This window comes from Delphinus delphis, chromosome 20 (genome assembly GCF_949987515.2).
Source record: "Delphinus delphis chromosome 20, mDelDel1.2, whole genome shotgun sequence".
Lineage (NCBI taxonomy): Eukaryota > Metazoa > Chordata > Mammalia > Artiodactyla > Delphinidae > Delphinus > Delphinus delphis.
In genome coordinates this window covers 3,988,570-4,000,784 of record NC_082702.1, presented here as the reverse complement: position 1 = coordinate 4,000,784, position 12,215 = coordinate 3,988,570, and the positions used below count along the sequence as shown (strand labels likewise).

At 52.4% G+C, this 12,215-nt stretch overlaps 3 protein-coding genes across 5 annotated transcripts in view; all 3 read right to left on the bottom strand.

Moving 5' to 3' along the window:
• The window catches only part of LOC132416835 (NACHT, LRR and PYD domains-containing protein 2), a 1,001,898-nt gene that overhangs the window by 500,648 nt on the left and 489,035 nt on the right, over positions 1-12,215 (bottom strand).
• Positions 2,031-11,776, bottom strand: LOC132415786 (leukocyte immunoglobulin-like receptor subfamily A member 6). 3 transcript variants are annotated; one of them, XM_059998875.1, is made up of 8 exons: positions 11,743-11,776; positions 11,548-11,583; positions 11,080-11,364; positions 10,630-10,932; positions 10,106-10,402; positions 9,542-9,844; positions 8,019-8,020; positions 2,031-2,174 (listed from the first exon to the last, which is right to left on the bottom strand). In XM_059998875.1, exons 1-8 carry the CDS (start codon positions 11,774-11,776, stop codon positions 2,031-2,033), a joined length of 1,404 nt encoding a protein of 467 aa, XP_059854858.1. The 3 variants fall into 3 exon arrangements, with proteins under 3 accessions (XP_059854858.1, XP_069396253.1, XP_059854857.1); XM_069540152.1 differs by lacking the exon at positions 8,019-8,020 and adding an exon at positions 2,317-2,364 and having other exon boundaries at positions 2,031-2,167; XM_059998874.1 differs by lacking the exon at positions 8,019-8,020 and having other exon boundaries at positions 2,031-2,167.
• On the bottom strand, positions 6,077-7,804 carry LOC138413920 (leukocyte immunoglobulin-like receptor subfamily B member 2). The gene is made up of 5 exons (XM_069540248.1): positions 7,795-7,804; positions 7,625-7,700; positions 7,502-7,539; positions 7,226-7,278; positions 6,077-6,202 (listed from the first exon to the last, which is right to left on the bottom strand). The coding sequence occupies exons 1-5, from the start codon at positions 7,802-7,804 to the stop codon at positions 6,077-6,079; spliced, it is 303 nt and encodes a 100-aa protein (XP_069396349.1).

The following is a 12,215-nucleotide window of genomic DNA, read 5'->3' as shown; positions in this document are numbered from 1 at the left end:
ATCTGCAGAGCTAGTAACTTGTATTATCCTATCCAAGGAGATAGAATACTAGGAATATATGAAACATTTTAATTTAAGCATGTTTACACATCTGAAAAATTGAAGAAGGAAAATAAATTCTGGAAACAGCAAAAGGGATTATACTGCAGAAGTATATAGGATTTTAGCAATGAATTAGGCAAACACCTTACAGGTAAAAAATAATACTTTCATTAATACACTCAAGATATTCTTTCCATCAAGGAGAAGATACAGCTGAAGAGCCAATTATGAACTTGGAATACAATAGTGAGGAGTTTGTTTAGGATGCAGTACGGAGAGACTGGAATTAGAAAGTTGAGGTAGATGAGGAGTAGAAAGAACAGGGCCCATGGATATCGTGAATTTCAGAATGAAATCAGTGAGGACAATGTCTGCGACAGTATGAAAGGCCAATTGTTGGTCTTTTACAGAGATGTAGCAAGAACTTACAATTGCTAGGGTGCACGTGTCTATACGTGAAATGTGTCTTGCTATTTCGCAGCAAAGGGAAGGAAATTGAAGGGAGAAAACGCCAAAAGATATGGGGAAATACAGTCAAGGAATTAACTGTCAGTGAGGCCTTCTATACTCACCCAAATTATCATTAAGGGGCAAAGGTGAAGGGGTCAGCAGGGGAGAAATGCATACATGTGAGAGACTTGGGCGTGTCCGACCTGCTTGGACTCACATCTCCTATGTTAAACCTTCATGTCGGGCTCAGCATGTCTCCCACAACTGATTATGCCTCTGTTTTCTATTTACGTCTAATGTGAATGTACTGGTGTTTGGGCATCACAATTCCACTGAAACCGTGGCATAAGATTGAGGTGGAAACTACTATGACCTACAGAATAGAAGGACCTCAGGGTCATCTGCGAGGTGCCACAGTTGGCTCATTCTTGTGAAAGTTGATGCTGTTCCCAACTGTGTATCCAGTGCATTCAAACGGGCATCTTGAAGTTGGGCATGAAGGGAGTACTTATCAAAGCAACAGATAATGTACACAAATCAGAACACTGAGAAAAAGGGATGTTTTCATAGAGCTGGTTTGCCAGCTCACCACCTGGCTGTCGCTTCAAACACCTTGCGCCCATTCATAAATTTATTTATTTATTTATTTTTGGCTGCGTCGGGCCTTCATTGCTGCGCACAGGCTTTCTCTAGTTGTGGCAAGTGGGGGCTATTCTTTGTTGCAGTGTGTGGGCTTCTCATTGCGGTGGTTTCTCTTGTTGCGGAGCACGGGCTGCAGGTGCGTGGGCTTCAGTAGCTGTGGCACACGGGCTCAGTAGTTGTGGCTCACGGGCTCTAGAGCACAGGCTCAGTAGTTGTGGCACACCGGCTTAGTTGCTTCATGGCATGTGGGATCTTCCTGGATCAGGGCTTGAACCCCTGTCCCCTGCATTGGCAGGTGGATTCTTAACCACTGCGCCACCAGGGAAGTCCACCTCGTGCTCATTCAAACTGATGGTATTTTGGCAGAAGCTCTTCCGTGTATCATTTTAGAGGGGAATAAGCCTTGAGGGGGTCCAGAGAGGGTTTTCGGAAATGGTTTTGGATTTATGTGTTTTAAACTAGACCTGAATTTCACCCATTTACTCAGTTGCTTAAAACATTCTGGTTCTAGGCTGAAGGGATCGAGGTCAATAGCACACACCAGTGAGTGTGGAAATTAGAAATAAAGCAAAATGTATTACAAGAAAGTGGCAGAGCATGAAGGTGACTTCAGGTGTGGACCCAAACCTGCGATGTGGATGTAGCCTCAAATCAGAGGAGTTAAAAAAGAAGGGGAGTAGTCAAGAATAATCAATAATGGTAAGGAGGGAAATTACCACACTTTAATTACGGAAGAGTCTCTACAGCAAGAACCCAGGCATTTCCTGCATGCCAGCATTGATACCCCATGAAATTCTCAGCAGACAGTTCCCTGAATTCATACTGCAGATTTGCCTCCCAAACCTCCTAGTCATACAAGGATCGAACTCACCGAATGGTGGGTTTGTTCCCTCTGTTTACCTCCTGGCTGCATCTTGGGCTCCTCCGTGGCCGTTTTGAGCCTGAAAGAGCAGAATCCTGAGGCCCAGCAGGATTGAGCCGGCCATGCCCATCCGGATGAGAGTCTCCACTGTGTAGTCTTGGGGGTGTGAGGCTAGGAACTGTGGAAAAAGAGGTCACAGGTCAGAGCAGACCCAAATCACCCCAGGATCCCTACATGTCCACTCAGGTCACCTGCATTCCATTAACAGGTTGTGACCCTCGGAGCCCAACCCAAAATTGAGCATTTCTGCTACTCATCACTGTTGGCGTCTGACTTATTTTGTGATGGACTGAGAATGTCAGTTACCCCTGAGAACAAAAAAGACAGGGTATGGGTGAGGAGATGCAGAAATGCTTAAGTAATCTCTTTGATCTTGAATGAGTCTCTGGAACGAAACATGCCAGTCCCGGTACCTGGAGGTGAGCATCTCCAGTGTCTCATTTGCATCTAATCAGGAGGCAAAGATGAACACGTGGGGTTTCAATTTGTCCTGAAAGGATGTGGACCTGAAGTGTCAGGGTTGCCCTTATGGCCTCAGTTTCCCAAGATGTCACTCCATAGCCGTCCCCAGACTGGTCGCCGTCAGCCCAGACCTCCTCTTCTCCCCTCAGGTGATGGGGGTGGTGGTTGTGGAGCTGCAGCAGGAGGTGTGGGGACAGCTCACTCACCTTGACCTGGCCCCATAGGCCCCGACACAGCCCTGGGCTTCTATGTGGCAAGAACACATACAACAACTACAACATAAAGGGGTAAGAATAAAGAGACCTATAGATTTGTAAGGGTTCTACATTTCCCTTGAAGAGGTAAAATACTAGCTCTGTCTTTACTGTGTAAAGTTAGGTATGTACCTGATAATCTCTAGAACAGCCCCTTCAACAGCAGTCAAAGACTTACAGTTACAGCACCAATAGAGAAATTAAAATGGTATGCTAAAAATGTTTCTAAATCCCAGGAAAGGCTAAATAGAAGAACAAGAAAGAGAGGGGACAAAACTTGAAAAAATAAAATGACAAACCTAAATAACAGTGTTATCAGTAATAATATTATATGTAAATGGGCGAAACACAGCAATTAAAAGAGCTTGTAAGATTGGTTTAAGAAAACAACCACCACCTACACTATGAAGTCCATAAGAAACTCACTTCTTTTTTTTTAAAATAAATTTATTTCTTTCTTTATTTTTGGCTGTGTTGGGTCTTCATCACTGTGCACAGGCTGTCTGTAGTTGCGGTGAGCGGGGGCTACTCTCTGTTGCGGTGCGCCGGCTTCTTATTGCGGTGCGTGGGCCTCTTATCGCAGTGGCTTCTCTTGTTGTGGAGCATGGGCTGTAGGTGCGCTGGCTTTAGTAGTTGTGGCGTGAGGGCTCAATAGTTGTGGCGCACGGGCCTAGTTGCACGTGGGATCCTCCCAGACCTGGGATCGAACCCGTGTTCCCTCCATTGGCAGGAGGATTCCCAGCCACTGCACCACCAGGGAAGTCCCAGAAACTCACTTCTAATATAACATGTAAATAGGTTAAAAGTAAAAGAGTGAACAATATGAATGAACCTTGGAAACATTATTCAGAGTGAACTAAGGCTGACACAGAATGTCGCATTTTGTATGATTTCACCGACACGAACAGCCTAGAGTAGCCAGACTCCCTAAGGCAGGAATTTGAATGGAGATGACTAGTGCCTGGTTCTCAGGGGGCATGGGGAGTTCTTGCTTAATGGGTACACAGCTTCTGTTTGGGATTATGAAAATGTTCTGGAAGACGGACAGTGGTCATGATTGCCGAACATGGTAAATGTACTTAAGGCCACTAACTTCGCACTTTAATGATGTTTCAGTGGTGGTGAATATCATGGTGTGTATATTCTACCACATTAAAAAAGTAGAAGGATGAAAAATTACTATGCAAACACTAATCAAAAGTAAATTCAAGTGGTTGTATTGTTTCCTTGTCCCACAAATTACCACAAACTTGGTGGATTAAAACAGCCCCAATATATTATCTTACGGCTCTTGGAAGTCAGCAGTATACAATCAGGTCACTGGTATAAAGTCAGGGAACAGGGAGACATTCCTTTACTTCATCTCCATCCAGAACCGGAAGTCTCGAAGGCAGTTGAATTCTATATATTGACCTTGTATGCAGCGATGCAGGAAAACTTTTTAATTAGAGTAGAAGATCTTTACATTATTTTGGATTTTCTGCGAACACAGCTGTGCAGTCTCTTAGTAATACAATATTATTCTTATCCACTTCAGAGCTTCTCGCCTTGTTTTGTTTCACTTACGTGGTTGGTGCCTCCAGGGCCCTGGTGAATACAAGTGGTCATATGGAACATACTTGGATCATTGCCAGTCGTAGACGAAAGGACCTCAGGTTCTCACCTGTACAAATGACGTCTAGTGTTGTTAAACATGCCCTCATCAATGAAAGGGAATTCCCTTCTATTTCTGATGCGTTTTTATTTTCACCAGGAATTGTTGGTATATTTTATCAAAGGCTTTGTCTGCATCTATTAAGGTGATTATTTTTTATTTGTTCTATTAAGGTATTGCATTATGTGACAGATTTTTAAAATTTTAAGTTACTCTATCCTTCGAAAAAGAAACCCACAGTATGGTCATGAAGTAATGTCCTTTTAATGTATCACTACATCTCATTTGTGTACACTTTATTTAGGGATTTCCATCTAAGCTCATGTGAGAGATCTTCCTCTGACTTCCCCATGTATAACTCCCTTCTCAGGTTTTGGTGTAAATATTTTTCTGATCTGATGTGTTGAGGTATGTTTCTTCTTTTTCTGTTCTCGGGAAATGTTTGTGCAATTTGGGTGTGTGTGCGTGTGTGTGTGTCTTTCACGAGTACATAAGTGCTCAGAAGAAATCACCAGTGAAGCCGCCTGAACTGGTCACTTACACGTCGGACAGTGATGACCGTCACAGCATTTGTCTGCATCCCATCACACAGTCGCCATTTCTTTTTTTGGTGAGAACATTTGAGATCTGCTCTCCTCAAAACACTCAAGAATGGGATACAGTGTGATTAGCTGTAACCACCATGCTGTATATTAGATCCCCAGAACTTACTCATCTTATAACTGGAAGCTTGTGCCCTTTGACCAATATCTTCCCATTTCCCCCTCGCTCCAACCCCGGGAACCAGCATTCTCCTATTTCTTTCATTTTGACTTTGTTAGATTCTATATAGTTCAGTCGTGGGTAAGTTTGGATTAGAGTCAATGTATAAGGTGATAGATTTTCCATTTATTCTTATATCCATTTAGTAAATTGTACACGTGAAGATTTCCATCCCATCTACATTTTCTGTATGTTGGCGTCAAATTTCTCATAATGTTCTGTTACTATCTTTATAACGTCTGTAGGATTTGTAGTGCTGTCTGCAATCCCTTTCATGCTATTAGAAGTGTGAGCCTTCTCTCTTTTTCCCTCGGCTGTGGTGGCTAGGATTCATGAATGTTTTCAAGAATGAGTTTATTTTTTGCCTTAATTGATTTTCTCTACTTTTTGGTTGTCTTCATTATTAGCTACCCTTGTCATTATTATTCCCACCTTCTACCTTCATTTGAAATAATTTGCTATTTTTTCCTGAAGTCTTGGTATGATATGTTAGGTCATCGATTGTTTGAAGCCTTTTCTAATATATTCATTCATGATTCTTAATTTTCTCATTTCGTATGTTTGATGTGTATTATTTACTTTATCATTCATTGAAAACATTTTCCCACTTTTGTTTTGTTTTTTTTCGTTTTGATTTTGGTTTTCAACTCACACATTGATTTTTGAGCAGTCTGTTGCATTATTTCCCAAACGTAAGGATATTAGTTATCTTTGAGGGTAGAATCAGGTGACTGCCAAAGGGTCCCAGGGGCTCCTGGTGGTCTGTGTTGGGAGTCCAGGCTGTCTGTTGGTCGTTAGGCGGTGTCCACTGCGGGCAGGCAGCTCCTGTGCCTTCCGGGGTCCGTGCAGTCTTCCTCCCTGGAGCGTGGGATCTGGGTCCTTCCTGGGCTAGCGGACGCTGGGCTCTTCTGGGGGCTCCCCTGACTGGGGGGCAGGGGTTGCAGTCTCCCGTCTGAAGGTCGAGTGGTTCAGCTGGGCGTAGGTCACATCCTGGGGGGCTTCAGATGCGGCGGTCTGCGGTGGGGGAGAGGGAGGGAGGGTGTGTGGTTGGGGTGGGGGAAGCCTGGCGTCCCGGAAAGGATGAGACCCACCTGACCGTCCCTCTGCCCGTCCTCTTCCGCTTGTCTGTCCTTCGGGTCCAGCAATCTCCCCGACAGGGAGGAAGGAGAGGTGGCCACTCCCCGCCTTAGTCTTGATCTTGAGTGGTTCACCTGGGCGTACGTCCCCTCCTGGGGGTCTGCATCCTGCCTGTTCTGCTGGAGGGAGAGAGTAGGACAGAAAGGGGACTTCCTGGATCCACTGTGATCTCCTTCCGTCAGCTTTCCACTGTGTTGGCAGAGTGATGCTTTAAAACCTTAGGTCAGGTCACTTTCCTGATGGAAACTCCGGGGACCTCCTAACACCTTGGAGCCTCTGGATTCTTTCTACGGTTCTGATTTCTGTATTAACACGTTATCTCCCTTGCACATTTGGCTCCAGCCGCACGGCCATCTTCCTGCAAAAGCACGTCCCTGCCTCAGGACCTTTGCACTTGCTGCCCCCCCACCATGCACTCTGTCACCTTCTCTTGGTTTACTTTCCTTATCGGGACCTTGCATTCTAGGACGCTACCTGCTTCTTTACATATAGTCTTCTCACCCACCAGGTGAGCTCCCTGCTGCACCTGCAGCACCTACAGGGAGCCGGGGGGATGCGCTCTCCTTGTGCACCGCTTTTGGGTGAATGAAGGAAGAGGGGCCTGTGGACTTTAGGGTGATTCACTTATTCACAAATCCTCTTGAGATGTGGGGCTTCTCTGCAACGCCAGAAGGTCAGACAGAGGACGGGGAGCCAGGAAAGGGGACCCCGAAGGAGGGGCCATGAGGTCACAAGGAAGCAGGAGGGGTGGAGTCACAGCAGGACGACCCAGGAAGCCCGGAAGGAGAGGTCAGTGTGGGACGCTGCTGGAGCTGGGATGTGAGGACAGAGACGTGTCCATTGGACTGAGTTTGGCAACAAGAAGGTCTCTGGTGGCCTGGACAGGAGTAGGGGTCTCACCGGATGGTCCAGTTGCACCCCGTCCTCAGGCTGTGTGTCCTTCACGGCAGCATCTGCTGGGGCAGAACAGGGTGTGTATCGCTTGGTGGGATCCCCTGAGATCGCTCAGGGCTGGAGCCCCCGCAGTGCATCCAGAAGGGGCCACTGAGACCAGGGGTGAGGGGAAGTGTGGGGTTTCAGTCCGCACCCCCTGAGCCCACCCCTTCCCAGCCTTCCCCTCCCCCACACAGGTGCCTCCAGAACCCTGTGTCCCCCACCCCGTCCTCTTCTGCTCACAGAGGGCCTGGTCCTGGGCGGCGGCGGCCGGGCAGGAGCTGGGGAGGAGGCAGGCGTGTTAGGGGGAGAATGAGGGGGAGCTGCGTGCGGGGCGGGCCTGGGGGTCTTCGGGGCAGGAATTACCTGCTCTGCAGGCCTGTGTCCTTGGGCTCTGGGTCTGCAGCCCCTGCGGGAGGGTGGAAATCAGCCTCGCCCTGGGCTGGGGCAGATGACAGAGGCTCGGCCCTGGGACTCTTACGACCCCTGCCACTCACTCGGGATTCAGGAGGAAAGAAGGAGACCTGAACTCATACTTGCGTACATGTTTCAACACTTCATGAGATTGAAAAGGAGGAAAATACCTTAAATTATACATGTCAGGTGACAGTACATGTTTTCTTTCTAGATGGTTGAGTTTCAGACTTTGGACAATCTTTTTCTAAGCTGACCTTGCCCATCTCTTAGGTTTCCCTTTGGCTGGTGCCCTAATCCCACCACCTCCAGGGGTCTGGGTCACCCTGTTCCCTACTCACCCGACTTCTTGTGTCTGCTCTGACCCCAGTGTCGGACGAGGAGGACGAGGGGCAGCAGGACGAAGGCCACCGAGACCCCGATCAGGACGTTCAGGTACCATTTGAGACCTGGGGCACCAGTGACGTCATGCATGAGCCCAAGATGCCCTTTAATTGAGCGCCTACTGTGTGCAGGCTTGTGCTGGGGTCTGTGCATTCATCTCCTCTAACCCACCCCACCCATTTTACAGATGAGGAAACTGAGGCACAGAGAGGGAATTCACCAACCCCAGTGACCCAGTCTGGAGGTGGCAGAGCTGGGATTGGAACCCAGGGCTGTGGGCTCCCTGAGCTGTCCTCCTGCCGCGCCCCGCCCAAGGTGGACACCAGCTTTGTGCTCTGGGGGCTTCTCATCTGCAGGGGGGCCTGTCCGAGGGTCTCATCTGGAGCCGAGGGTCCTTCCTTGTTACCCTCCCCTCCCCCATCACAGCAGGGACTGGGGGAGGGGCCGGCTATGTGCGGGGGACTCTTCATCTTTCCCTACCCCGCCCTGTACAATGCCACGACCACTGCGGCACTGGGGACAGGCCCCCATACAGTCACATCCTCAGGGGCCTCCCTGTGAGGCCTCCTCTCCTGGGGGGTCAGAGCCAGAAGTCAGAACTGAAGGAAATCTAAGCTCCGGGCCACGATTCTCTGCTTTTACACTTGGAGAAACTGAGGCCCAGGCAGGGGAAGGGGTCCAAGTCAGCGTCTCCAGAGGTGCGTGAACTAAGGCCATAACTGAGCCCTGCCCCCCTGGGCCCAACACCATGTCCCACAGACCCTCACTCACCTGTCTGCGGGCCTGGCTCCGTGGGGGGAAGGGCCCCAACTTCAGAGCCTCCTGGGGGTCAGGACAGGAGGTTAGGGTTGGGAGCTGCTTCTCCCCACGTCAGCCCACTGCTCCTCCCCCAGGATGGGCCCCGAGGGGTCATTCCCTCTCCATGACCCCCACCCTTCATCCACCAGCCTCAGAGCTCCTGGTGCCTGTGGTCACTCCAGCATCTCTACCTGACTCCCAGCCCCCCTGGGACACAAGCTGTGCTGAGATTGGGTCAGGATTTAGAGCAGCTGAGGACCTCAAGGGACAGGCCTGGGGCCAGGTGTCCACATATTGGGCAGAGGCCCCAGTGGCTCACCAGCTCTTGAATTGGGCCCTGTGTGTGGGTGGTGGTGTCCCCAGAGGATCCTGGGAAAATGCCTGTATTTGGGTGAGGGGCTGCGGCTTCCCTGGGATCCCCCCTCTGCTCACACTCTGGTGCTGTCTCTGCTCTGGGGCTGCCCTTGGCTTTCCCCCTCCTCCTATCTGAGAAGCCTGGTGACGGGACGTGAGAAGCAGCAGGGACGGGAGGGCCTGGTTTCCGTCCGTCCCTCTGCAGGCTGGACCCCCTCCGGATCACCCTCCCTGGACTCTCCTTTGGAGCCCCCCTCACTCCTATCCTAGAAAGGGGGTCACCTTCAGAGCTGACAACAGGGACACAGAGGGGACAGGGCTGGGTCCCCTCACCTGAGACCGCGAGCTCCAGGGGGGCACTGGCGTGTGACAGCAGGTAGGGGTTACTGCTGAGTGAGCTGTAGCACCTGTAGGTCCCATTGTGGGCTGAGGTCACGGTACTCATGGAGAATTTGGCCTGGAAATGCCCACCTCGGTACTTTGATCTAAGACGCTGTGGGGGCTGGGCTGCCCCCTCCTTGGACAGAAGGAAAGTTTCCTTTGTGCTCCTTGACTGACATAGCAGGGTCACGTTCTCTCCTGAGGCCACCAGGGGGCCCGGCTGCACCGAGAGGGAGGGCGTGTCAGGGAACGAACCTAGAGAGAGGAAGGGGGGTGAGGGGCTGTCTGCCCCCTGGTTCTGAACTGCGACTCAGCAGGGCCTCCCTGAGGCCCCTCATCTCTGTCTGTCTCTGTTTTCTCCGAGTCTCTCCCTCTCCCTGCCCACCCCCGTCTCTCTCTGTCTCTCTCTCCCCCTCCTTGGGGGCCCCTCATGCCTGGTCCCAGCATCACCAGCTGGGGCTCCCCCGGCAGGGCCTGTGCAGAGTCTCGTCCCTGACTGACCCGCTGGCTCCTCACCTGCCACCAGGATGTCCAGGGGGTCACTGGGGGCCGACCACTCGGAGGAGAGGTTGTGTCCACCGTAGCATCTGTACCGGCCCGCGTGGGTGTTGGTCACTGGGCCCAGGGGGAAGTCGGCCTGAGAGAGCCCAGCCTGGGGCTGCCGGCCAGGGCGCTGGGGGAGGGCCTGTCTCCCCTCCTGGGACAGAGCGAATCTGTCATAGCCGACGTCAGAGAGACACTGGAGGGTCAGGCTCTGTCCAGAGGCCACGACAGGGCCCTGCGGGGTCAGGAGGGAGGGCTTCCCAGACACACCTGGGGGAAGACCAGCCCTGGGCTGTAGGAGCTGGTTCCTCCCATGAAGCCCCTTCTCCCATCCTGGTCCCCAGGCCTCATTGTCGCTTACACTCTGTGTCTCTGTCCTGTGCGCCCTGCTCCCCCCTCACCCCACCCTCTCATCTGGGACAATCCTGGGAGAAAAGCATCTAATAATCTGTCTCGTGCCTCAAGAAGTACGTGAGGCCAGGGTGGGACCTCCTCACCTGGGAACAGGAGCTCCAGGGGGTCACTGGGGGCCGACCACACCTGGGGGGTGTCCCTGTAAAAGCCGTGGCATCTGATCATCCACCTGTGGCTGGGGGTCACGCGACCCACATGGAACAGGGCCTGGGTGTGCCCATGGGGGCCTCGCTGTGCATCCAGGGTCCAGGAGGACTTGGGTTCTCCTTCCGTAGTCAGAATGAACCCGTCCAGTCCCTGCCATGAGCCACACTGGAGGGTCACGGTCCCTCCCGAGGTCACCACAGGGCTCGGCAGGGCTGAGAGGGTGGGTTTGCTGTGGGCCCCTAGGAAAGAAGGGGGGAGCTTGTCAAATGGGGCTCACACCCCCCTTCCCTCCTTCAGGGCTGGGCTGTGAGAGGGACACACCCCTAAGAGCAGACCCCCTTCCTGAGGGCATAGCCCGATGCTGGGACCCCCGAGTGTCCTCTCACCTGTCACCACCAGCTCCAGGGGGTCACTGCTCTCTGACCTGTCAGTGAGGCTGAGGTAGTAACAGTGATATCTCCCTGCGTAGTCCTGTGTCATGTGTGGGATGGAGAAGTTGCCCTTGTCCCCGGGCGCCAGTGAGGGCTGTCTGTCCCAGGAAGGTGAGCTTCCCTCTTTATCCAAACGGAACACCCGGGCCCCCCGGGTCCCCTGACACCAGATGGTCACGGGGCTCCCCCAGGGGATCACAGAGCCTGGATCAGCCCAGATGGTGGGTTTGGGGAGGGTGCCTGGAAGGACATCAGAGGCTGGGTCACAAGACATCCTCACCCCCAGGTCCCCAGCTCTCAGCCCCCAACCTCCCGGACTCCCCCTCCTTCAGCCCAGAACTGCTGTTCCCCACCCCATTGCCTGGGGGTGGCCCCTTGTCCCCATGATCAGTAGGGAGGTGGGACACCTGGGGACAGACTCACCTGCCTGCACCTGGGTCCTCGGGCTCACACTCAGCCCTGGAAGAGAGACCCCTGTGAGAGGTTTGCCCTGAATCCTGAGCAGCGCCTCTCCTACCCGTGAGCCTCCTGAGTCCTGGGGTCTCCTGACAGAGCAGCCTGGCTGTGGGGATGGGTCCGTCCCTGTCTGGGGCTTCCCCTCCCCCTCCTCCATCTCACCAAGGCAGAGCAGGGCCGTGAGGCTGGGGGTCATGGCGTCTCGTCCCTGTGGTCCAGGCGGTGCAGATGGAGGAGACCACGGTGCCCTCAGGACGGAGACCCAAGGGTGTGTCCACTGGGAGGGTAGTCCTCCCCTTCACGGGGCTGTCACGTCAGCAGCCCCACAGGAAGGGGAACTGCCCCTCCCCAGGAGCCTGGCTCTCATTCCCATGACAGACCCGGTGTCTTCCTGAGACGCCCCTTCCAGGTGAGCGTGACCTGAGCACGTCTTTCCCTCTCAGAGCCTCCCCGTTTTATCTCCTTCGTCCTTAGCCGGTCCATCAGCAGGTCCCTGTCGGGTCCTCTCCATGGACAGGGGTCACCCAGGCCCTGGCGATGCTTCAGGGAGGTTGCAGGTTCCTGCTGCACCGCAGAGCTCAGATCAGCAGAGACACTCGTTTAACATCAGCCTACAGCTCCATGGAGGTCAGTGT